The 26,987-nt window shown below is 46.6% G+C and overlaps 1 protein-coding gene across 1 annotated transcript in view; it reads left to right on the forward strand.

Moving 5' to 3' along the window:
* SNX9 (sorting nexin 9) overlaps nucleotides 1-26,987 on the forward strand; it is a 93,504-nt gene that overhangs the window by 36,541 nt on the left and 29,976 nt on the right. The window contains exons 2-5 of the mRNA XM_040965242.1: nucleotides 1,336-1,422; nucleotides 4,925-4,999; nucleotides 6,973-7,098; nucleotides 25,146-25,311. Of these exons, the coding sequence (XP_040821176.1) occupies nucleotides 1,336-1,422; nucleotides 4,925-4,999; nucleotides 6,973-7,098; nucleotides 25,146-25,311 (454 nt within the window). The remainder of the gene's footprint in view (nucleotides 1-1,335; nucleotides 1,423-4,924; nucleotides 5,000-6,972; nucleotides 7,099-25,145; nucleotides 25,312-26,987) is intronic.

The following is a 26,987-nucleotide window of genomic DNA, read 5'->3' on the forward strand; positions in this document are numbered from 1 at the left end:
GCTTGCTGCTCTCCCCCTCCCCGAAAGCAGCTCCTTGCCTGAGGATTGACTGGGAAGTTTGCTTTAAATAGCCTGATCCTCCAGGACAGGACCAGAACAGTCTGCTTTGCTGTGGCCTTCTTGTCCCGTGAGGGGCCGAGGCAGAGCAGGGCGCTCACGGCATTTGCGTTTTCAGTCCGTGCTTCGGCTCTTCCCCACCTCTCATGGGACACGCCGGGATGACAGATGCGAACCACCCTTTATGTCATTGTTTTATTAGGAAAACATTTCAAGCATGAAGAAAATTGGAAATAGTTTCCATTGACTGTCTTAAATCCAATCTTGAAGAATGCTTCAAAGTACCTGTTTCACCTTCTATTTGTTCGTTAGGCTACTATAGTATTTTTTATTTCAAGAGTTATTTTTCCAGTTTTACCTGTAGATGTAACTTCTTAATCCTTGTTAAAAGAATTTGGGGCAGCACCAAGCACATGTGGAGGAGGGGCCATGGCCAGCAGGAGGGCCACACAGGTGGCTGCCACAATGCGGGGTTGGTGTGGTCAGCCCTGATGGTTAACTAGAATGTTCCTTTTAGGAAATGGTCACTTTCCAAACTAGGCTTGGTTCCCAGCACAGCTGACTCCAATGCACAGGGTGGACTTCTGCAAGACAGTCCATGAAAAACCATTACTGAGTATTTGGAACAGATTAAAATTACATTTTAATATGAACGTTTATGTACACTACTTGTATACATGTTTACAGCAGTGGCCATAATGATTTCTCCTCACTGTAATGAGTCCTCAGGAAGTCTACCCTGATGAAGAAAGAGGCCTGCTTTGGCTTGGCTCCCATTTCTGCACAGTCCAAGACTGGGCAGGTCCCACAGGGTCACCTCTGGCGCAGTGGGAGAGCTTATGTAGAGAAGGGTCACGTGGCACACCAGAAAGAGGGGCGAGTCCCAACTGGCTGGCACGCACAGCACTGTGGAAGCTGTGCCATGGTGAAGCAGTGTACGTGCATCTTGCTCCCTGAATCCTGAATTTCTGAGTTAAAATGGCTAAGACACAGCTTCCTGGCGTGTGCGAGCGTCTCTGCTTTGTTGGCCCCTGAACGGAAGGGCACCATTTCTCCTCGGTGGAGTGGGCAGGTTTGGAGGCAGCATTTGTGGCACTGTCCATTGGTGCACTGGTTCCCCCCGACGGGTGAAGTTCGGCAGTGCCTCTTCCTGTCTTGCAGAACAGCCACAGCCCCTGCGTGGCCAAGCAGCGCGTCCGCCAAGTCGACTGTAGGCATGGTTTACATTTCTTACCGTTGAATTTACGATTGTCACTTCTTCCCTCCCCGCTCCAACAGGCTCGGGTTATGTACGATTTTGCTGCTGAACCTGGAAATAACGAGCTGTCAGTCAGTGAAGGAGAGATCATCACGATTACAAACCCGGTAAGAGAGTGCTGCCCAGCCCCGACTCGCAGACTGAGCTTTGAAATCGCTTGGTTTGTTTGAGTGAGTTGATCTATCGGACTTATAGATACCAACAGTAAAATCAGAAACTCCCCAAAGATTGCAAAATATATACAGAGCATACTATATCTCCTTATTTTACATCTTTCCCCCTGTTTCTAGTGCCTGTCACACACCCTGTAGTTGTTCTGGGACTTGGTTTCTTCTGTTGTCCTAACGCTGTGTGTCTAGAATACATGAGGGACACTGCTGACCCTCCTGTCTTAGCCCGGGGTCACTATCATTGTTTCACTAAGCTTTCTCCCTAAGTCAGATTAGGTTACCAGTAAGCTGTATGTGCGAAGACTAGATTGGCTTAGCTCCCCATGGAGTTACCATTTCTGAGTGAAGAGCTAGCGGGTCAGAAATGACTGTGTAAGTCTGGCTTTTCCGCATCTTTGCAAACCACAGTTGTGTGCGTATGTTTGTATGTGTACCTATCTTCAGAGTGCACGTGTGTCCACACGCACTTGTGTCGCAGCGTGTATCTGCTATCTGATTAGCATCCGTGTGCTCTGCTTCCTTCCTTGGGAGGTATGGCTGTTCGCTTCCATAAAATAAAGCCTCTCTAAGCTATTGAAGTTTTTTCAATAATGTTTGTTGACAGAAAGCTCAGAAGCAAACTGATACTAGGGTTTTTTTCAGTGATATTTGTTCAAGATCCTGTTCCAGTTTTTGCTGTTGCCTCTAGGTGATTGCTGCCTCAAAATAATTTCATGTTCTTCTTAATTAATTTTATTGTAAGGTCTTTGAAGTACTAGGCTCCAGAAGTTCATGAAAAACTGAAAGATGGGCTTATTTGAGTATAATTTTGGAAATCCTTGCACACAAGAGTCTTGGAAAAGTTGATGGCCTGTGCACAGGGCTCCTTGCCGGGCTCTGCGCTGGGCTCTGCGCTGGGCTCTGTGCAGGGCTCCGCGCTGGGCTCTGTGCTGGGTTCCTTGCGGGCTCCTTGCCGGGCTCCGCGCTGGGCTCCTTGCAGGGCTTCTCCACAGGCCTGGAGCCTTCTCTGTCCTCTACCCCGTTACTGTCACTCCTGTGCATATGACGCACTGGGCTGGCTGCCTTGAGATACAGAAATAGAAAGCTTTGCCCTTGTCCGTGTTCTTGGTTTTCAGCAAGGTCTGCACGCCTGTTTTCCTGATGGTGGCTGGTAGCACGGGCCGAGATTGTGTCTGACACCGTGGACCCCACGTGCTCTCTAGTAGTCTTTTGGGGTCTCCTGTTCTTTCTGCCCACGGCTTTCTGTCTGTTTCCTTGAAAGGCTCATTTTCACTCTGCTCTGTGTGCTCGGCTTTCTCCCCTGCCACCTGTATGCTAATCCGTAGCTGCAGCTGGGCCGGCTCGTTCAGCCCGTGGGTTTGACTGCACTGTGTCCGATGCAGATTTGCTCAGTGTTCCCACCAGTGCTTCCACTTGCTGTGTCTGAGAGGGAGCTCCTCGCCCACACACACCAGTCCTGGCCATGAACTCTGTTTTCAGCCGGAAGCTGCACCCGGCCCCTCAGTCGTGTCCACCAAGACCTCTACTGGAAAGCCCTTAGAGCCACCACTTTACTCTCCAGTCTCTTTCACGTCTAGCTGCTCCTCTGAGCGTGTCAGCAGCCTGAGTTCAGCTTTCCCCTTCCCACGGGCTGACTTGGCTCCTGAAGTGCACTCTGGCCATCCCTGTCCTTGCTGCAGGTTGAGGGATGCTGCCATCAGACCGCAGTCCTCTGCCGCACCTGCACACAGGCGTGTTCCTGCATACACTCTACACGCCCTCCTCGTGACTCTGTTCTCCTGCTCAGGGTGCTCTCCTGCCCCCTGCCTCCCTGCCATGCCTTTTCCGGTTCTTCCAGCCCCAACCTCTGTGGGAATGCTGTAAAAGACATCCTCTACAGAGAGCAGAGCCCTGGGTTCTGGGCGGGCCTGTGGCTGGGACCACGGCATGCTGTTGTCATTGTGTTTGTACCCACCTCCCACTGGGATGCCTTGGGGCTGAAAAACAAAATACCTCTTAATTTTTTTTTTTCTAACCCAAAGTACACTACACACTATATATATGTGTGTGTGTATATATATACAAACACATCATGTTATCAGGTTTCAGGTACATCCCATAGGGGAGGGGTTGTTTTATAAGCCAGGGTCGCGAGACCCAGGGAGAAGAGCGGTTTGCATGGTGCTTGTCCCACTGCAAAGTCTCCTAGAGTGAGGAGTCGCAGCCACATGTGACACTTTGCGCTCACAAGCAGAGAACATGACATGTAGGCAAGGCACCCGGAGTACAGATTCTGCCTGTGCCCAAGGGAAACAGGCCAAGGAAGTTGAGCATCACGTGTGACCATGGGCTACAGAGGGTACGTGGTTGAGAGGTTTTCCTTAGGTTTCTTGGGTGATGTTGTGAGCAGGTGACACGTGCATTGCTCTCAAGTGTAAGTTGCAATGACCAGAGTCTAGGACATGACTGGGCAGTGACAACAGGTGAGATCAAAGAGGCCTGGGCATCAGGCCCAGAGGACTTGGTGTTTGAAAGAATCCCAGGGCTGTGTGGCCTTTACGCCCTGGAGCACTGTGAATGTGTGGCAGTGAGTCCTGTTCTTTGGAAGAATTACTGAGGTCAAGTTTAGCTTTAGGGAGAGAGAGAAAAGGGGAGGAAAAGCACTCTTCATCTGCGGGACCTAGGAACCCAGCACGCCTCCCACTTGAGTGTGGAACTCAGTTACTCGCGCTGCCACTGCTGCCTGCCGCTGTCTGCATTAGCAAGAAGCTGGAGTCAGGAGCCCGGGTACTAACAGCAGCTGTTCTGATGTGGGCTGCAAGTGTCTGTGCCTTGGGACCAGATAGCCCCCTCCCCCCAAGTTAAATAACTTCTAGTTAGGGCCATGTTTGCAAACGTGGCTTTTCTGAGGGAAAAGAGTAGGACTTTGATGGGATAATATGTGGAAAAATGGGAATCTTGATATATGGAGAGATATAGAGAGAGTTCTACTTTATTTACTTTATTAATACTATTTATCCAAAAAAACGTAGGAACCAAATATTGGTTTGCTTTCCCATGATAATAGACTATTCCAGTTCTGAGTATTCTTAAGTCAGTGCAAATTAGTCCCGCTCGGGCATTCACAGGAGCTGGAAGGCTCAACATCCCCTGGTATGCATGGACCAAGATGTCTCCACTCTTGTAGCTGGTGGTTAAAAGTGGGGGCCTTGTCCCTGACATGACCTGGGGTTCCAAGAGCCAGCTGCCCTGTGCAAAGCCCTGAGTTGGGCTCTGAACACCACAGCTTCTCTGCCCCTGGGGCACAGCGGGCAGGGCCCTGCAGGTGAGGGCCAGTAGAATACCCCTCAGCGTGTGCAGCACACTGGCAAGTAGGAAAGAAGTGCAAGACAGCAATTCCCAAAGCAACATTTTTACAGTTTGGGCTTTCATCCTTGTCTCTCTTCTTTGCATTTTTCAGGATGTTGGTGGCGGATGGTTAGAAGGAAGGAACAACAAAGGAGAACGAGGGCTCGTTCCCACAGACTATGTTGAGGTAAGAGCTGGCATCTACTGAAGCCAACCTAGGCAAGCATCTTCGTATAAAACATCAACTCAGAAGGTCAGAACACAGCATGTTTTTTAAAAAGATTTCCCTTGAGAAAGTAATATATACTTATTACTTAAATATGGAAAATATGTTGATATGGAACTAGAACGAAGTATTGCTGTATAATGAAGCTCCAAAGAGTGAATAAATGTATTTAGAGAAATTCTTTCAGAGGATAGGAACTTCTAATTGTTGTGAGTAAATGTCCCTGTTTTCCTTTTGCCATTGTTGTGTTAAACTCCTGCCTACAAAGCTGTTTTAGAATCAGTTTACAAAGTTCAAGTTTTTTTTTTGTTTGTCTTTTTAAGATTTATTTTTTATTGGAAAGGCAGATTTACTGAAAGGAGAGACAGAGAAAGATCTGTCTGCTGGTTCACTCCTCAGATGACCAGGAACTCATCAGAGCCAGGAGCCAGGAGCCAGGAGCTTCCCCCACATTTCTCCCCCGTGGGTGCTAGTTCCCAAGGTTTTGGGCCATCGTTCACATCCAGGGAATAGACTGCTGCGGAGATCTCCTGGTTTCAGGTGCCCGGGAAGGTGTGACAACCCCCATGGCAGCACTTCGTGACCAGCGCACACCTGCAAGGGGACAAGGCCCTCTTCTGAATCAACTGGCGCCCCCTGCTGACTGTGGTCTACTCAGACTGAGTACTGAGTGCTTGATGAATTAGTCTCATACTGGGTGGTTGAATTCATGTTGCCTGGTACTCATTGAGAAAAATCAGGGGAAAAAAAACAGCTTTGGTTCTGGAAGGGTGTTTGCTGGGACCTGCAGGCAGAACAGGAAAGAGACCTGGCCGACACTGTAGTTCTCAGTTAAGAGGGTAGGCAGTCCTGAACCTTCTGGAGAAAAGCATGAAGTCAGTAGACCCCCAGCCTTTCACAGCCAGGTCCCTGAACCCCGTTACCTCACGTCTGCACCTCACCTTAGCTCTGGGCACCGTGTTTCCAGGATGCTATAAGATGTAGCACCATTGGGCCAGGCGCCGTGGCCTAACGGCTGAAGTCCTCGCCTTGCACACCTGGGATCCCATATGGGCGCCAGTTCTAATCCCAGCGGCCCCGCTTCCCATCCAGCTCCCTGCTTATGGCCTGGGAAAGCAGTTGAGGACGGCTCAAAAGCCTTGGGACCCTGCACCCACATAGGAGACCCAGAAGAAGTTCCTGGCTCCTGGCTTCGGATCAGTACAGCACTGGCTCTTGTGGTCACTTGGAGAGTGAATCATCAGATGGAATATCTTCCTCTCTGTCTCTCCTCCTTTCTGTATATCTGACTTGGTAATAAAAACAAATATTAAAAAAAAAGAGCACCATTGAGAAAATCTTGAAGATCTAAGTATCTAGGTAGATGTTGGCATTAATCCCATTTTCTGAGATTGTGCTTACTATGGAAAGGAAGTTACTGCATCCTTCATTTTGCTTGTCTTTTAAGAAAGGAATTCCTCCTGTGTGGAAGAAGCAGGTGCAGCAGAAGGTCAGTAAGGACACTGCACCCAGTGGCAGTCAGTCACCTGGGGGGTGAGAGTGTGCAGCAGCCCACGGCGGCAGAACGCACCTGCACGTGGAGGAACCGCCAAGGCCGACCGGGGTCTGAACCATGATCTGAGCCAGCCCATTTAAAAGAGAAATGCTCCAGTGGCTGCGCTCAGGCTGCATGGAATCAAGCTAAAATCGGTGGCAGGAAGACAAATAGCTGAATGTTACACAGCATCCTTCCTGTAGTTCATAGGAGAGGAAACCCCTCACAAGAGGGATCCAGAAGTAGTTGGAGCTAAGTGGAAGTGAACTCCAACTTGTCAAGATACCTGAAATGCAGCCCGAGCCCTTCTCCATGACATCTGACAGTCCTGCCTGTCCCCTGAGACTCATAATTAAAGTGACCCTGACCAGTGAAAATGGCTGTGCTTTCTTGCACTCAGATACTGCCCGGAGATGGAAAGGATCAGTTTTCTTGTGGAAATTCAGTGGCCGACCAAGCCTTCCTTGATTCCCTCTCGGCAAGTGTGGGTCCAGCCAACCTGTCAGCCCCCAGCAGCAGTAACCAGGTATGTCTTGGAGCACCCTGTCGGTGTGATGTGCGGTGTGCTGTGGTGTGGTGTGTGGTGCAACTCGCAGGCCTGAGAGCAAAGCTCGTGGGCCAAGGTGCCTGATACATCCTGGTGCCCTTCCCTGAAAGCATACACAGAGTAACCTTCATGTTTCCATGTGGCATTTCTATTTTTGTTTAGTATTAACAAAGGGCTCACCTTTTAAGCTTGCTTAAAGCTGTTTTTATAATTGATGAGAATAAAAATGGAAAAAGAAAGGGAAGGTATTACTGAGAGCTAAAGTCCTGGGTGCTGGATGTGACAGTCAGAAGAGGCTGTGCAAACAAGGTGTGTCCTGTTGAAGTCGCTGTCAGGGCTTTGGCTCATGTCCTCCCCCCCAAAGCTGGCATCCCACATTCCTGCACACAGAAGCCACACAGGATAGGGTCAGGGTCAGGGTTAGCCACATCCGGGCACCCCGCACTGGGTGCTGTTACTGCTCATGCAAGCTCAGAATAGTGAGACAACTTGAGGAAAGTACAAATGATGTTTTAACACTAACTTAAGCTGTGATTTGGCCAGGTTAGGTGAATCTGTCTAGTTTGTCACTCAATGATTGATCAGAGTGACAAGAAGAAAATGAGTGGATATAAAAATGCTGTTGCTACTTGCATCTTTAGAAATGAACGGGCATTAGGAAACGTTATGGTTTGACATTTTAACTGCATAGAAAATTTTTAATTATGTCAAGCCTAATAGTTATAGTACTTATAATTATTTGCTCAAAAATATCTCTATATATCCCTGCCTTCCAAGAGAGTTTGCTAAGGCACTACTTGCAGATTCTCTACATTCTAGGACAGCTTTTTGGAGACATTGTGAGTTAGAAATTAGTTTGACTCAGATACTTTGTTTTCAGCGGCAAGGTGACCAGTGGTTGAACACTTTTTCTTCTTTTTAACATTTGTGTATTTGAAAGAGTTCTTTCATCTGCTGGTTCACTCCTTTAGTGGTCACAAAGGCTGGAGCTGGGCCAGTCAGAAGCCAGGAGTCAGGTGCTTCGCTGGGTTTATGCTGTGAGTGCAAGGTGCCGAACACTTAGGCGATCTTCTACTGCTTTCCCAGGCACATTGGCAGGGAGCGCAGGGAGCTGATTCAGAAATGGAGCAGTTTGAACTCAAACCAGGGCTCATATGGGATGCTGGCACCATGGGTGGTGGTTTTATCCTCTGTGCTACAGAGGATATTTTGTTATTGATACTTAAGAACATTGATTAGCTAAAAATCACTCATTATGAAATGTGAAAGGGCTAAGCTGAACTCCTTCCCAGCGCTCGGCATTTAGGCGCTGTGGACAGCTGAGGTTGAGGGGGCATCCTGTGCCCTGTGGGATGCTCAGCAGCGTCACTTGCTCCTCCTCCTTATGCCACAGTGCCCCCAGGGGTGACAACCAGAAATGTATCCAGAACACTTGTCCCCCTGGAGGCCCATCAGTTGAGATCCACTGAATTATATGGAAGCCTCTGTAAAATGAGTTTGCATTAATTGAAGGGCAGCATTTTAATTAAAGAGAATTAAATGCAGTGGTCATAGCATTAGTGAAAGAGATGAGATAGAATTCAGGAGACCTACTCTGGCTAGTGTCTCATGGTAGCACGGTGGGTGTCAGTTAATGGACTCGAGTTCAGAATCAGGTCCAAATCTCAGTAACAAAGTCAGTGTTTAAAGGTAGCCTTATAAATCAATTACCAGTCTGATTGTTTTTCTTCCAGGTTACTTACAAGGTAATATGAAATTAAAAGTTGGATTTTATTAATCCAATCTAACATTAAAGCAAATACTTTAAATGCAAATAAAAGGTGACCTGAAACTAGAATTAACAGGATCCATATTTAACCTGAGCAGTTGAATTTAAATTAGGTAAAAAGATCTTTAGTTACTATCTGTGATTCCAGTTATCTGGAATATGAGTATAGTTTAAGTAGGACAAAATTGCGATGTATTTGTAAGTACCAGGAAATGTGTCATGAGTGAGAAATGAGGTGCTGGTTTGCCTTTCTTTCACTTTCTGAATATCAGGAAGAAGACTCAAGAATGCTTCAGGAAGTTTCTGGAGACTCGAGTTAAAGGGACAGTTTATTTTGGTGGGAAAATGTCACAGTCTTGCAGGATGTCGTCACTTTGCTGGCCCCTTGCTAACAGGGGGGCCCAGGTGTGCTTCTTGGGGTGCTCTGCAGGCACGGTGTGCAGCGGCTCTCGGGATGGTCTCGTCTGCAGGGCAGCTGTGTGGCACACAGCATCTCTTCATCCCTCTGCCCTGCCCAGGGCTGGCGTCAGCTCACTCTTCCCAGGGTCTCCTTAACTTTGGCTCTCTGGACACAGTCTAGGAAAGCCTACACTCAGCCCCTGGCTGTGCCAGCTTCCTGACTTGTGTTTTTCTTTCAAACTGTTCTCCTGAATAAGTGGAGGACTCCCAGTGAAGCAGTTTACTGTACCTTGGCAGTGTGATACTGCACGTTCTGCCTTTGTCTATCCCTACAATGCCATGAGGCACTTAAATAGCGGAATGAAAAAATTGTTGTTGCTAAAAGACTATGTACTGTCATAACAAGGGGGGAAAAGGTGGGAGGAGAAAACAGGAAGAGGAGGGGAATAGGGGAATCCCTACACCTGCAAAACTGCATCATGGAAAATATTAGCAATCATAAATGAAGATTTATTTATTTATTTTTTAAAAGGCAGATCAGATGTATGGAGAGGAGAGAGAGAAAGATCTTTCATCTGCTGGTTCACTCCCTAGTTGACCTCAATGACTGGAGTGAATTGATCTGAAGCCAGGAGCCTCAAGCCTCCTCAGGGTCTCCCATGTGGGGTACAGCGTCCCGAGGCTTTAGGCCATCCCCGACTGCTTTCTCTGGCCACAGGCAGGGAGCTGGATGGGAAGTAGAGCAACCAGGACAGAAACTGGTGCCCAAATGGGATCCTGGTGCATGAGAGGCAAGAATGTAGCCACTGAGCCATTGCACTGGGTCCAATAAGTAGATAAATAGATAAGTCATATCTTTCAACAAGCAGATCTCTGACTGACTTAGAGCCTGTTACTGTTTCTGTATCTGAGCCTGTCCTCAATTTGTATTTTAGTCTGCATTTGCATTTTAGAGTAAATAATTTTTTAATTTGTATCTTCATATGTAAAATAGCACTTTCTGTTTTTCTTAGAACTCTCAGCTTCAGAGGTCCGGTTTTGGTTTTTCACGAAGTTGGAGGGTGACAGGTGCTGGCACTGTGGTTACCGTGCCTCACGCGCCTGCTCTCTGCTTTTGATGGTGGCTGGGCAATGCTCGGTAAAAGATACTAGTTCAGGACTGGGAATGTCTAGATCATACTACAGAATATATTATAAATTACTGAATTATATATAATATATAAATTTGTAAGCTTAACAAGCAAAGATTTTACTGTACATTTTTAAGGATTACTTTTTTTAATAAATATTTTATGATGTTTACATCATGAAAAAGAATGCATGCCCTTGTGGATCACTAATTAGGGTGGAGAGGGTCAAAGGATGGGGGAAAGTGGATGAGACAACTGTCTCCAGTCTCCTTTTTTCCCTGTATCTGGGGAAATTGGGGGAAAAAGGAGAGAGGGCCGCTTCCAGCAGCCTCACTGTGTCAGTGCCCGTGGATGGGGATGGCTCTGATGTCGTCCCAGGGTCCTTGATGGTGGAACATGTTCCGAAGGTCCTGCCTCGGTGGCTTCATTAGTTCTGAGATGTTCTCACTGCTCCAAGGTTCATCGGCTAACGCAGTCCACCTTGCTGTCTCCACTTGGCCGGATACTTGCTGTCAACGCTTGGCCAGAAGAGTTGTCCAGTTTTTTTTCTGCCCTCCATGATACTGTACTTTTAAGAAGCCTTCCGGGGCCCGGCTCGGTGGCGCAAGTGGTTAAAGGTCCTCGCCTTGCACGCCCGGGATCCCATATGGGCGCCGGTTCTAATCCCGGCAGCCCCGCTTCCCTTCCAGCTCCCTGCTTGTGGCCTGGGAAAGCAGTCGAGGACGGCCCAAAGCTTTGGGACCCTGCACCCGCGTGGGAGACCCGGAAGAGGCTCCTGGCTTCGGATCGGCATAGTATCGGCCCGTTGCACTCACTTGGGGAGTGAATCATCGGACGGAAGATCTTCCTCTCTGTCTCTCCTCTCTGTATATCCGCCTTTCCAATGAAAAAATAATAAAAATAAATCTTTAAAAAAAAAAAAAAAAAGAAGCCTTCCGTCATCAAAATAACATCCAAATGTTACAGTGTAAAACATGAGCTTTCAGACTTAAACCTCAGTCCCTGCCTCAGTCGGTGCTCTAGGTACTGACCGTAGGCTAGTCACTGTCACTAGCCCATCGCTTTGCACTCAGTCAAAAATAGTTGCAATATTGTCCGGAAAATCCTCTGGGCTATTATTCTAAGAGTTTGGATATTAAACAAATGCTCCAGATTAAGTATTTATGGATATGGCATCTCCCTATTGTACAGAAACCTTCCATGTAATATTTGTTATGAAGGAATTTTTACTGGTTAAGGGAAAAGAAAGGCAATAATAACTATATATTTGGAACTACATTTTGCCTTATTTCCTTAAAAAAGTATTTATGGGCATTTTGTAATCCATTTAAATTAAATTTTCACAAAAATAGTTCAGCTTATTTCGTTACTTTAAACAGGCCTCCTAATGTCACTGGCTTCTCATAATGGCTTATTGAGACTTCTTTTCTGCAAAATCTTTGTTGAAGAGGTTCTCTTGGTCTCTTCTCCCTCTCACCACCAGAAAATCCTGTCTGCTTAGAACGGGGCTGTGCGAGGTGGCTTGCTTCACTGCTCCGAGAGCTTGTGGTCATTTGCCTGCAGAGCAGCATGTCCTTGGCTGCATTATTGTAGATCCTAGACTCCCGTCCATCCTTCTCTAGGGAAGCTTGCAGAGTCGCTGCTTAGGCTGGAGAGGGTAGGCTCTGGCGTGTGTTTAAAGATTTATACTTATGTGAAAGGCAGAGTTGGAGAGAGAGCTGCCATCCGCTTGTTTACTCCACAGTTGACTACGGCCAAACTCAGGAGCTGGAAACCCTGGGTCTCCCTTTTGGGCGATTGGCGTATCTGCTGCTGCTTTCCCAGGTGCATTAATGAGGAGCTGGGCTGCAAGTAAAGCAGCCGGGATTTCAACTGGTGCTGGTGTGGGATGCCAGCATCATAGGTAGTGGGCCTACCCACTGTATTACAGTGCCAGCCACTGTTGTTTGTTTAGCTGGAAACATCACAAAAGCAGTTTTCTGAACATCTTAGAAGTGCAGTGAAGTCCATCCACAGTGTCCACTGTCGGCCATCTCATGGGAACGTTATTAGGCTGGTCTGACAGGACGCAGGTGGTGTTTTGTTAGTTCTAGCATCACCCTATTCTGTACATAAAAATACCTGAGTGTAGAGTAACAAAAAAACTAAACACTAAGCTAATTCAAGTAATGCTTTCTTTAAGACAATTTGTATTCATTTCATTTTCTTTTAAAAAATAGATACTTGCAGTTGACATCTGAGTTAAGAATATGAGATGACAAAGGTTTTCTTAAGTAATTTAAACTGTAGTAGTGCTGTGAGTGACTATGCATGGCTTTATTAATCTCCTCTGCCCCGTGATCATCATGGAAGCGATGTGCATTTGTATTTCCGTTCATGATTTTCTAAGATCTGTGGAGGCTCCTCTGTAGAGTGAGATTGTGTCATTTGAACTAAAGACCTAAGAAAGAGAAAATTTCACAAGTTCTTCAATTTGAGCTGAAATTCTTAGATGTTTTTAACATAAGCTATCACCTCTTAAGATCCTGTTGAGGAATAGTCAAATCTTAGAAAGATTTGGCCTTGCATATAGAAATCTAGGGCCTAGTGCCGTAGCCTAGTGGCTAAAGTCCTCGCCTTGAATGTGCCAGGATCCCATTATGGGCACCAGTTCTAATTCCGACAGCTCCACTTCTCATCCAGCTCCCTACTTGTGGCCTGAGAAAGCAGTCGAGGATGGCCCAAAACCATGGGTTCCTGCACCCATGTGGGAGACCAGAGGAAGTTCTTGGCTTCGGATCAGCGCAGCGTCAGCCGTTGCGGTCACTTGTGGAGTGAATCATCAGACAGAAGATCTTCCCCTCTGTCTCTCCTCTCTGTATATCTGACTTTGCAATAAAAATAAAATAAATATTTAAAAAACAAAAAAAGAAACCTGCACTCTGTTTTATACTCATAGTTAGTAACACAATTCAGTGATTATTAGATGTTTGATGAATGAGAAATGTCCAGTAAACATTGTTTTCTTAGTTATATAGGTTGGTTGCCTCCATCCCCCAACAAAAGCCCACAGCAGTGAATGGTCATTTGTGAACAATGCATGTTCACTTCCCATTATTCTAAACGTCTCATTCTGGAAGTTTCCATTGACCTCCTTCCCTTCCCAGCTGGAGTCTGCATTGGGCTGTGGTCGTGTAGTGGACCATGCATTGCCTGATGGGTCAAACAACAGGAGAACAAACAGCGGCATGCGAATGTGGGATGGAGCCATCGCAGAGTTCCCTTTGTGGTCTTAAGGCACAGGCTCGTGCTCACAGGGCCTCTCCCCCAGGATAACGTGCAGCATGGGCCAGGAGGGTCTGGTGGGCTTGTCGACACATGATCTGCGTTTTCCTGTGGCAGGGCTCCGTGTATCTTCTGTAAGAAACAGGGCCATGGGAACTGAGCCCATGCTGTTTGCAGCTTGCCTATGTGCTTTGTGTTCTTGTTCAGCGGCTTGGTAGAAAGCCAGCAGAGGGCATTCTCCAACAGCCCACCCTGTGGGAGTGACCCTTGCAATGGACTCAAAAGCTGACGGTTGTTGTCCGTCTTCTCCCATGGTTATGGCTCTCGTGGTCAGCACGCTCAGAGTTGTTCCTCTGTGTCCTGTCCTGTCTGCCTAGTGGGAGCCCAGAGTTGAGTCATGTGACCCAAACAAGCCCTTGCACATGTGGTTGTCAAAGTAAGGCATTGTCTTTTTTTTTTTTTTCTTTTTCTTTTTTAAAGATACATAGGGAAGAAGGGAGGGAAGGAGAGAAAGGAAGAGAGGGAAATGGATCAATTTTCCATCCACTGATTTACTCCTAAAATGGGCCACAGTGGCCAAGATTGAGCCAGGCTGAAACCGGGAGCTTCTTCCAGATCCCCCCCATCTGGGTGCAGAGGCCTAAGTACTTGGAACATCTTCCACTGCTTTTGCAGGTAATTAGCAGGGAGCTGGATTGGAGTGGAGCAGCTAGGACCTGGGCTGTCACCGTTTGGGGTGCTGGTGCTACAGACAGTGGCTTTGATGCACTGTGCCATGATGTTGGCCTCAGGAATTTATTTCTTACTGCTCCAGGTTTCCCAAGGATGTCAGATAAGTAGCAAAATCGGGTATGATCAGGACTTAGCATTTTTATGATCCGTATTTGCTGATTAGTGTTGTTACTTTCATTAAAAACAATAGCCTTCTAAGGATGGCCGTTGTAGTATAGCATGTTAAGCCACCACATGGCGTTCTGCATCCTGTATCATTAGTGTTTCCAGTGCAGCTGATGCATGAGGAGGCAGCACAAACTGGCTAACGTGCCTGTGTCCCTCCGCCCACCTGACTGCCCACACTGACCTGGACCCTCTCTGGCTGTTGTGGGCATTTGAGGAGTAAACAAATATCTGTCTCCACTCCCTCTCTGTCACTCTGCCTTTCAAATCGTATGTCTTTCTAAAATATTTTGTTATTGCAGAAGAAGTACACATGCATTATAGAGAATTCAAATGAACAAAAAGGAAAGTGTCACATTTGCAATTGAGTGTTTATCTTAGTTTACACCTCAGATCTTTTCTCTAGGTAAACCTGGACATGCACATTACACACACATATCAAGCCAGTATGAGATCTTTCGCACTACTTTACATTCTTTGTAGTATTTTTGCAGTTGGCAATTTTTTCCTTTCCAGTAAATTTTAATTTCATTAAACCAGTTTTAATATTCCCAGCTGACGTAAAATGTCTTTTTTATTTTTAAAGATTTATTTTTATTATTTTTTTATTGGAAAGGCGGATATACAGAGAGGAGAGACAGAGAGGAAGATCTTCCGTCCGATGATTCACTCCCCAAGTGAGCACAACGGCCGATGCTATGCCGATCCGAAGCCAGGAGCCTCTTCCGGGTCTCCCACATGGGTGCAGGGTCCCAAGGCTTTGGGCCGTCCTCGACTGCCTTCCCAGGCCACAGGCAGGGAGCTGGAAGGGAAGCGGGGCTGCCGGGATAGAACCAGCGCCCATATGGGAGACCGGGCGTGCAAGGCGAGGACCTTAACCACTTGCGCCACCGAGCCGGGCCTGTAAAATGTCTTTTATATCTTGTCTATAAGCTAGGATCAAGCATTATAGCTGATGATGTGCCTTTAGGCCTCCTTTTTTCATAACATAGTTTTTACTTTAAAAATGCTTCTGGCTTTGGAGCCAGTGTTGTTACACAGCCAGTTAGGCATCCCATGTGAGTGCCTGTTCCAGTCCTGGCTGCCCCACTTCTAATCAGACTCCCGACTAACGCACCTGAGAAAGCAGCAGATGAAGACCCACGTGCCTGGGCACTAGCACCACTGTGGGAGACCCGATGGCATTCCAGGCTCCTGACTTCAGCCTGGCCCTGATCATTGCAGCCATTTGGGGAATAAACCAGTGGATGCAAGGTCTCTGTCTCCCTCTGCTTGCCTTGCTTCGCTTATCCTCCCATTCCCAGTCTCCCATTAAACTCTACATTTAAAAGCAGTGCATCATGAGTTTTTGTTTTTATTTTTTAATTCAGACACAACCGGTTGTCGTATAGTATTCATGTCTTTTGAATTTGTCTGCTTGTCTCCTTTATTACCAATCTTTAAAAGATTTATTATTTGTTGGAAGAGAGAGAGAATGAGTGGATGTTGAGGTCACCTACCTGCTTCTTCACTCCGCAAGTGGCTGCGGCCTCATGTGGGCCGAGCTGAAACGAGGAGCCAGGAACTGCATGTGGATCTCCTGTATTGGTGTGAGGGGCTCAAGTACTTAGGCTGTTTGCTGCAGAGCAGGATTAGAAGCAGAACAGCACAGGTTTGAATGCTACTCCGACACAAGATGCTGTAGCCACAAGGGCTGGCTTAACGTGCTTTGCCACAGTGCTGCCCTGCGTGCTCTTGAAGTTGCTACTTTGTTATCTGCATTTCCTGTAAGTTGAAAGTTAAGTCTAAAGGCTTAATTGGCTCAATTTAAGCATTTTTGGCACAAATATATTAGGAATGCACCACAGGAGGTATAACATCAAGAGGAGGGCTATCTGGCCATCCGGTATTACTGATGAGAATGACCCCTGGGTTAGATCTGTCAGTGTTCTGTTCACTGTGTGTTTCCTTTTGTGATGAGAGAGTCATGCTTCATTGCTAATCATCCGCCTAACCGTTTATGATCAGTTGATGCTACTTGCCCTAGGTGGTGTTAGTCCCTAGACCTGCACTGAGCTGGCTTTCTCCTGTGAAGCAGCGCTGCACTTTCATCACTGGCCCTGGTTAACTGTGGTGGTGAACTCCAGTTTCTACTGGAAACTTGGGTATATTTCCAGTTTTTTCTCTTTAATTGCTGATTTTCAAAGTAAGTTGTCATGCAGCTGTTTCAGGTAGTAATAAATGAATATTCTGGTCTTTTTTTAGCAGTATTCGGGACCCATGGATTTACATTAACTCGGTGTGTTTCACCCCTTGAGAATGTTTGAGATTCTTTCTCTGCTTGTTTTGCCCGTTCAAATTGTTCCCTGTACCTCCTTGATGAGGAAGCTCCCTTGCTGTTAAATATCGTTGATTCTATTATCTGTCATTCTTGGGTCAGCATCAGTTGACTGATTTTCTCTTTACTAGGAGTCATACTTTCTAGCTTTCTTAGTGACTTCTATTCTCCCCCCCTCCCCCCGAAATAAATTTATCCTTTAATTCTCTTCCGCTACCTTTTTTTTTTTTTTTTTTTGAGAAGTAGTGTAAGTGACTTACAGAGAAAAAGAGATCTTCCATTTGCAGGTCCACTCCCTAATGCCTACAGTGAAGCTGAAGCTGTGAACTTGGAACACAGACCAAGTATGATTGTCGGTGGCTCAGCTGCTTGAGTCCTCAAGTGTTGGCTCCTCAAGTGCCGCCCAGTGTCTGCGTCAGCAGGAAGCTGGAGTCGGGAGCAGGAGCTGGGAGACAGATCCCAGTGTTTCAGTTTGGGACATGGGCATCTTAACTGCTAGGTTCAATGCTTGCTTTCTTTATCCAGTTAGCTTTATGGGATGCTGGACATTGGGATTTTTACCTTGGTCATGTTTTGGATATATATATATATATATTTTGTTCCCGGAGGTGCTTTTGAGCCTTGTTCTATACATATACTTGAGTTACTTTAAAATGGCTTCATTGTTTCAGTTTTTGTTCTTCAGCTTTATTAGTGAGGCCACAGCAGCATTTAGCTTAGGAACACTTTTGTCCTTCTACTGAACAAAACCATTTTTAATGCGTGTATTCCATGAGTTGTGAAGTTTTCCATTCTGGCAGATAGGTTCAGCACTGCACAAGGGGTTCCCTGACTTGTAGGCTTGCTCCCACCATGTGCTGGTTAGTTCTCGGCTCTGGGCCTGGCATGCCCTCTGCAGGTCTGCGGAGCTCTCTGTGCAGCTGCCCTGTCCCAGCCCTCTGCCCAGGCACTCAGCTCTGTCTGCTTGCTATCACCGCACTGGACTATATATGGGTCTTGAGCTCCAAACTGTGGTCTGGAAAAGTCTCATTGACTGTTGCATACTGGGGCAGTTATAGGATCCGCCTTGTTTTTTTGTATCTTGAGACATAAAAGTTTTATAGAAGTTTTAAATGGTAGTCAGTCCATCTTAATTGTGTATTAATTGGTTTTCAATATGAAGCTCATTTACATCTATAAAATGAGAATAATATCAGTATGTTCTTCACGAGACTAGTACCTGGAAAGTACTTTCCTGTAACATTCTCTGGATGAAGGTAGTACACCCTTTCCTGGGGACCAGTTGGGGAGCTGGGATTTGAAGGTGGCTCCAGTGTTGTCTACACAGCAGGAAGACTGCTGTGCTGTAGTTGGCCCTTGATTGACTTCACAGGGCATGTCTGTGTCTGTCAGGGATGCTGCCAAGTTAGCTAGGCAGAGCTCCGGGAGCACCTGCCAAAGGCCCTTCCTTTCCTCCCAGTTCATGCGCTGGCAGAGTTCAGGGGCAGGCTCTGTGGCTGTGTGGTTGGCTTACCATCAGTTAGGGTGACTGCTCTCCCTGACTTTGACACTCATCTGGTGCCTTTGAAGCAAAAGATGAAGGATCTTGAATGTTTTTAAAAACTTGGCTCTGGTTTTCCCCTCTGGATTTTGTTTCACTGGCTGTATCCTTGCATGGTTCTTGCTCCACTCCTGTGCTGCTGAAAGGGTTTTCTGAGCTTCAGTGATGCTGTGTGTGGTGCCATGCAGCATCCTCAGATTTCCTGCATTGACAATAACTCACTGTTAGCTGCTGTGGCTGTTTGCATGGAATGTGAGCCAAGGGCTGGCGTGTGCTGGTGGGGTGAGCCCTGTTTGACTTTGTTTTTAGTTCAGAGCTTTTAGCACACTCTTTCCCCCCATCCTGTTCACTCAGCACTTCTGTTTATTTTAAGGTGGACATTTTCTCTCAGATTGGTTGTGTTGAAAGTCTCAGCCAGTCACCACCTTCCTCATCTTCTCCTTCTACTATAAATAAGGTAAATTTTGAACTTGAAGCCAAGAAGCAATAAACACATTTAACATTCCCTAAAAGTAATAATTTTTCTCCCAAGTGAAGACTTCAGTAAATTTTTAAAAACACCTTTCTTAGGCGTGTGAAACATCCAGGGATGGAAGGGCACCCTGTGTTGACAGTCGTGGCAGCCTTTAGCTGAGACTTGCTTGATTGTGCATTTGTTCCACAGTGATAAAATCTGATAGTAGGCAGGTGGAGGGAAGAAAAGAAGATGATATTTGGTGGAAATGAGAGAGGAAGGGAAGGTAAAAGGAGGGGACAGAGGCAGCTCCTTGGAGCTTGAAGCCTTAGCCGGGCAGAACAGGTGGTTCTGTGACCAGATGTCTGCACTTTGGGGACAACAGGTTATTGCATTTGAGATCAAAGAAGCCAGAGGCTGACGTCCTCTTGATTGCATCAGTGAACCCAGTTTCTCAGCATGTAGCACACAGAAAATGTAGGTCCGGAAAGTCCCCAGAATCAGGAGTTGTATCCACGTGTGGGGTGTCCTATTAAATGCTGTATGTGCCCTACATCATTTAATCCTTTCAAAACCCTATAAGGAAGATAATTTTTTTATACCCATTTTGTGAATTGTCCAAACTCCCATGACTAGTAAAGGATTAACCTAGGATACATGCCCAGATAAGACAAGTGTTAGAACTTCTGTTCTTTTAAAAAATTATTTTGTTATATTTTCATTTTATTTGAAAGGGAGAAAGAAATCTTACATGTGCTTGTTCACTCTGCCAAATGCCTGCTACAGTCAGAGCTGGGCCACGCCAAGGACAGGAACCCCAAACTCTGTCTGGGTCTCCTGCTGCAGTCAGGGCTGGGCCACGCCAAGGACAGGAACCTCAAACTCTGTCTGGGTCTCCCACATGGGTGGTAGGGACTCAGATACTTGGATCATCCCTGCTGCCTCCAGGATGCACATTAGCAGGCAGGTGGACTGGAAGCAGAATATCTGGAGCTGAGAGAGGGTACTCCAACATGGGGTCTGGGTGTCCCCGAGCAGCAGTTTAACTCCTATGCCAAACACCTGCCCGGAGATTAATTAGCCACTTAAACACTCAGGTGAGATTTACTGGAATCACATTTTTAATGATTCAATTATTTATTTGAAAGAGTTGCACAGAGAGAGGAAGAGACAGAGAAATGAAAGGTAAATCTTCCATCCATTAGTTCACTTCCAAAAGGGCCGCGACAGTGGAGGCTGAGCCAAGCCATAGCAGAAGTCTGCTGCTTTTTCTAGATCTCTTATGCGGGTAAATGGACTCAGACGTTTGGACCGTCATCTGCAGCTCTTTCAGGCATATTAGCAGGAAACTACATTGGAAATAGAGCAGCTGGATCTTAAACAGGTGCCCATATAGGATGCCAGCGTTGCAGGTAATGATTTAACCCACTACATCACAGTGCTGGCCCCCTGCAATCAAATTTTACCAGTTTGATAAGAGATTTAAAGTGCAATATTCTTACCCATGCCCATTTCTGCCTTGTATTATCTGCCAAGTGTGCAGCTGGGGTGCTGCAGGTATTCAGGGTAGATTACTGCCACCACTCCTGCTGTTTCCAACGCGATCCTGTTGTGGTCCTGGCTCTGTAGCCAACCATAAGCCCGTCTGAATGGTACATATCCTTTTAGCAGGTACATTTAAACAAGCCTCCTTTATAAAGCCAGTAAATATACCTCTCCATGTGGCTGATTAGGATAGGATAGCATTTACGTTTAGAGTGTTAAATGAGCAAATATTATGTTAACCAACTTTCCCAGCTCTTAAAGAGCATTTGTCCTAGTGGCAAGGGCTGAAAGATGATTGGATACAGTCACCTGGTAAAGTCAAGACAGGTAGCCCTTGTTGCTCCTAGAGATCCAGACGGTCATGTTCTGGGAGTGTGTTTATTTAACCAGTGTTGACTTAGTCAGCTGTGTGCCCAAAGTCCATGGTCCTAGACCACAGGAGAGGCCAGGTGGCCTCGATGAACACGGCTCCCCTGCGTCCTTCCCCAGTGCACACGCGAGGGGAGCCCAGGACATAGTGGTTGCATATGTCAATTTTGTTGAGTTTTTCGAAGTCTTGTTAAAATTACATAGAAAAGCATTTAAATTTCATAATGAATAGAGACATGCACATTTTAGATTTACTACAAATGTTTTATTGTTCTCGCCTTACGGATTTATGCGTCTTTGCCATTTGTCAGTGTCTTGAGTCTTCCAACTTTTTACAGTAAGCTGATACAACTTCCTTAACTTAAATAAGATTTATTTTAGGGATGTGGTAGTATCCCCTGCCATTATGACCACATCAGCTTAATTTCCTAGAAAAGATCCCAGGTCATTAAGTTTCAGGAAAAATGTGATTTGTTCTTTTGTACAAGGATAACATTATGAAGGTGAAATGTCTGTCAGAGTAATACATATTTTGTACAAATTATCAAGGAAATCACATTGGAAACTATTGAGTCCTTCCCGCTTTATGCAAGCCATTTTGCAGATCTTTTGGAAAAGATTTTTAACATAAAACACAGCTGCTTGGAGCCAGTGTGATGAGGTAACAGGTAAAGCCTCCTCCGGCAATGCTCGCAGCCCCTGTGGACACTGGGTCGTGTCCCAGCAGCTCTGCTTCTGCTCCAGCTCCCTGCTGATGCATGGGAGAACACACTGGAAAATGGCCCAAATGCACAAGCTCCTGCCACCCGTGTGGGAAACCTGAAAGAAGCTCCTGACTTTGCCTGGCTCAGCCCTGGCCATGTGACCAGTTGGATAGTGAAAAGGCAGATGAAAAATCTCTGCCTCTCCCCACCCCCTCTCCATAGCTCTGGCTTTCAAACAAACAGATTAGCAAATAAAATTTAAAACTCTGAAAGAACACCCGGCCTCCTGCCCCTGCCTTACTAGTGGGTGGGACCGAATGATGTGCACATGAGCTGTGACAGCAGACTGACACTGGGGGGCTGTGGCTGAGGGCTCTGGGGAGGCCAGGCCCTTTGGCAGTGGTGGATTGTGCTCGTTGAGCAGCACGTATCCTGAAAAAGAGAAGTGATGGGACTTTTACAGGATTGGTGAAGATGAAGGCCCAGGCTATACATTTGGATACAGCACAACATTAGAAAAGGCAGGGTGCGGAAAAGTTGGGGGATGTGTGGGAGTGACTGAAAGAGACACGGTAGCCGCTAGGGTTTTGTAACGCAGTTAGCTAGGATACATACATAACTAAGTAACAGTTATAGCAAGCCTATAAAGTAAAAATAAAGTCATTGTCAAAAACAATCATGTTATTTGAGCCTTAGTTTAGGGTGGGGGACCAGCGTTTGGTGCGACAGTTAAGCCACCATTTGGGACACCTGTGTCTCCTGACTGGGTGGTCCTACTCCTCCCAGCTGTAGCTCTGCTGCTGCCTCCCGCAGAGGCACTGATGTGAGGGCCCCTGCATCTGGGGAGACCCTGGTGGGGCTTGGGCTCCTGGTTTTGACTGGCCTGGCCTTGAGTGTTGCTGCCATTGGGGATTTGAACCAGTGGGTAGGGAGAGCACTCTTTTTTGCCTTTCAGATAAAATGAAAAATAAACAAATGAATATTAACAAGGAAGATCTGTATGGATTTTAATTCTTTGAGGACACTTGCTACAAATTCTTGACCTCTGATGTCTTCCTCCATGTTCAACCCTTCCTGGCCAGTGTGCTCACATTTCCCGGCCTCTTGCTACATGAACGGTCACTCCTGCTGTCGGTGTGCAGCCCTGCTCCTTGGCGGCGAGCTACACTGTTCCCCGCAGTCTTTGTGAACTCTGGCTGCATGCATACCTCGCATTTTAACCCCAAATCACATGGCAGTTCAGCCCAGACCGTGGTGGAGCCTGTGTCACCCCACCAGCACCCACAGGTGACGGGAATTGTGCTGGATCAAGCAGACACAGGAGTCCCTGTTCTTACCTTTTTCTTAGTGTCCCATGTATTGACACTTTTCAGAGATTCATTCTAAAACCGAAACCTGGAGGACTCGAAGTATTCTGTCCCTGAAAGCCAGCAGTAGGAGGAGGGTTTCCTCCGACAGCACCTTTGTGGCCAGTGTCCCCTAGGGTCACTTTAGAGTCCATCCCCAGAGGCCAGCCACTCTAGAAGCTGTTTTGCAGGGGTTCATGATCTTGTGGATCAATGGTTTTGCTATCAATCCTGGACTTTGAGTGAAATCACAGGTAATTGCATTAAGGAATCCTCCCACCTGTGAAACCCTGACTGGTGGCTGGAGGCAGCCAGTGCCCACCCACGTCCGTGAGGGGGAGCATCAGAGCAGCCCTAACCGGGTGCTGAAAACTGGAGAGAGGGGAGAGATGACTGGAGCAGTTTTTGTGAAAATTTTTGTGGGTTTTTTTTTTTTTTTAGCCAAAACTGGTTTTATTAATATGAAAAAAAGACTCAGGAAGAAAACCTGCTATTCCATGTTCTTGGTTAATGCTAACACTGAAGGGAGAAGGCCATGATTAATTTTCTTTGGATTTGCATAAATGTAAGGTGACTTGAATGAAAATCAAACGTTTACATTTGACATTCTAATGCAAAATTTGGATGGTTTTAGTTAAGAAATGTTATGCTTGTCTCTAGCAGATCCCTAAGCAGCCTACTTCTAGTTCAGATAGGCCAGAAATCAGCCCCAGGCTGGCAGGTGACAGAGGTGACATTGTGATTCAGCAGGGGACAGATTGATCAGTACTGCAGTGTCAGAAAGTACTGGAAAATCTGAGCTGGATCTGTTCTCACATCAGTAAGTTCCATGTAGACTGGGGTTTGGTATGTCAAGCAAACAGCAAGAAACACAAGAGACTGCCTCACAGGCGGAAGTGTGTGGGCAGGACTGAGACATGCGGCCTGGAGTTCTGTTGTAAGATCCTGGAAAGCTGGGCACCAGATATTGGCTGTTCTAGAATTTTATTTACAGCATTAATGTATTAAACCATTCACTGGAGAGAAAATATAAAAGTGAATTTGGAATATATACAAGACAAAACCCCTCAGAATGTCAAGATTGCAAACATATATAACTGATCTTTTAGAAAGTGATTGTCTGAATTCATCAATTCTGAATGCAAATTTCTTAGCCCAGCAATTTTTTTCTGAGACTTTCACATGGATTTGGTGGATACATGGGAAAAGATGCATGGGCTGGATTTGGCAGTGCTGTTTGTGGTACCTGGGTACAGTACACTGAGTCATGGCAAGTAAGCACTGCAGCATCCATGCAGACAGGTGGAAGAACAGTGTCGCCAGGCTGAGGCACCTGAGGCTGTTTGCTGTTGGTAACTGAGAGAAGGTGCAGAGCCAGAGTGGGATGTGAGCTTGCTTGTGTGCTCGAAACAAAAAAGGGCCCCACAGGCCGGAAGGGAACTGCAGTGCGCCAAGTGTTCCCTCGTCAGCTGAAACTTGGGAAGCAGAGGGATCCCCATAAACTGACTTCTGAAAACAGGAGATTCCAGTGTATCCCAGATAGTAGGAAAAAGAGATCTCTTCTGTTTTAACCCTTAGCAAGTAAAGCAACGTGATGTAAACCAACCAGCTTTTCTTGTATTATTTCCTTGTTCCCAACAAAACTCACTGTTCCGCCCGTGTGCAGTGAGAGCTCTCATTCAGTTTTGTAGGATGAAAGCTGTCTGCTTCATGAATTAAGAATAAAAGTCAATTAGATCATACTTTAATTTGTTGTGATTTTATCTTGTGACAGTAATAATGTTTTTGAAAGAATACTGGCATCCTACGGTGGTAGGCATATTGTTTAAATTGGATACCTTCTTATCCTGTGTCTCTTTTTTCTATTTGTTTTATTTTGCATCTGTTTTCCCAGTAAAAGTAAAAACTTATGTGATAACACAGTGGCTTGTACTAAAGCAGCAAAGGTGAATGAAAGAGTGCTGTCAGCATTGACAGTCTCGAAAACAGAATGTTGGCGGAAAAAAACAAAATAATAAAACCCAACTTGCCTAGAGGTACATGCAACTTGCGTTGTGAGGTGAAGTCAGCCTTAAGCACATGGGCAGCTCTGACATGAAGGCCTTGGAAATGGGAAGGAAGGAGCGGGGCTGGAGTTGGGTCTGATATTTTCTTTGCAGCCCTTTGAGACGTTTCTAAGCGGATGGGGCAGTTGGTAACATTGGTAAGGTCAGGATGATGCCACATCTATAGCTAATGGGGAAAATGATTAAGATTGACAAATATTCTTTCTTCTTTTTCACTCCCACCATAGGTCAGCAGTGGCAATGACCCCTGGTCATCCTGGAATGCCTCCAAATCTGGGAATTGGGAGAGCTCAGATGGCTGGGGAGCCAAGCCAGAGGGGGCTGGAGCCCAGAGAAACTCTGCCAACAATTGGGACGCTGCCTTCGGCCACCCCCAGGCCTACCAAGGACCAGGTGAGGAAGGGGCTGCTGCGCACTGGCACATAGGAAACAGCTTTGACAGCCCAAGGCCTTTGCTGCTTGCACTCCCAGTGCAACCCAGAAGACCCCACCCAGGTCACCCACAGCAAAATTACTTTGCCCCGATACTGTCACCTGCAGTTATCCCAGAATCCCACCATGACACCAGGTAGTGGAAATGCAGAGCAGAATGTACGGGCCTCCACGGCATGGTGCACATCAGGTGCGGCTGTATAAGGGGAGCTACGCAGCTCTGAATCCCTCAGTTCTGGAACCATCAGTTCCAGAGTCTCCAGCTCCCCTCCTCGTTCTGGAGGATGTGGCTGGATGAACATTCCCAGCTTCTAATCATGACACGGGCTTTCTGGTGGACAGCCCTGATGCTGGAACAGCCCGCGGCCCCTCCCTGAGAACTAAAGATGCTCCATCCCCCCGAAGCCTCAGGACTCAGGCCTGTGTCAAAGCTGAAGGTCAGAACGGAGGTAAGCCCACCACATGCTGGCTCAGGCTGGTACAGGGATTCAGGAGCTCCGTGAGTTCTGTTGGATCACGGTGTCATCCAGGTCTCATTTGAAAGCGCAACTCAGAGGTGCTTTTTCTCTAGATGTCATTTTCTAGATCCAGACAGAACTGGTTACTAATGATGACCTAGTTCGGCCTCAAGCATATCTCAAGGAGTCACAAATTTGATCGTGAAATCAAAGACCACAATAGCCTGGGAGGACTGCAGACTGGAAAGCGCACTGTGTCAGTGGGGCGGCCCCCACCTGCCCACAGAGGGCTGCATTCCTGAGAAAACTGTCCATATTATGATCAGTATGTTTTGGAGAGATTGGAAATCTTGTCTTTTAAGACAGATGAGCATCTAACAGATTTGGTGTGAACATTTAGCCTGGCAGCTAACATGCAGGTGGAGTGCCTGGACTCGGGTTTCAGCCCCACTTCCTGATGCACACCTGGGACCTGTGCTCTCTGACCCCTGTCACCCTGGTGGGAACCAGGACGGAGTTGGCTCCTCCCTGTCAAAACTAAGAAGAAACTCTGCTTTTTAAAAACCTCGAGCTTTAAAAAAAAAAAAAAAGGATGCTTATGGAATGTGGCTCATCGCCTGCTGGTTTGTGGCCTCTCTGTTAGCTGTTGTATCTTTCCTAAACCACCTGCTTGACTCCTGGGTTATTAAGAGGAAGCCCAAGACAGAAGAGAAATTTCCAGAAAGTGAAACAGTTCTTAAATTGAAAGAGGAATGACGGGATGCCTTTTACACAGGGTTACGTCTGTGTCCTGCCTGTGCTTGCAGTTGCAGCTTCCTGCAGATACACACCCTGGCGAGCAGCAGACCTCAATGCTTGGGTCCTCACTGCTCCTCTGGGAGACCCAGCCTGAGTTCCTGACTCCTGGCTGCAGCTTGTAGGGAGTGAGCTTGTGGAGGGAAGAGCCCTGTCTCTCTCTGCTCTTCAGATAAAAATAAGATAAATACATATGTTTTTTTTTTAAAGATTTATTTTTATTATTTTTTCATTGGAAAGGCGGATATACAGAGAGGAGAGACAGAGAGGAAGATCTTCCGTCCGATGATTCACTCCCCAAGTGAGCGCAACGGGCCGATACTATGCCGATCCAAAGCCAGGAGCCTCTTCCGGGTCTCCCACGTGGGTGCAGGTTCCCAAAGC

The sequence above is a fragment of the Ochotona curzoniae genome, unplaced genomic scaffold (assembly GCF_017591425.1).
Source record: "Ochotona curzoniae isolate NIBS_2020 unplaced genomic scaffold, NIBS_Ocur_1.0 scaffold_3890, whole genome shotgun sequence".
Classification (NCBI taxonomy): domain Eukaryota; kingdom Metazoa; phylum Chordata; class Mammalia; order Lagomorpha; family Ochotonidae; genus Ochotona; species Ochotona curzoniae.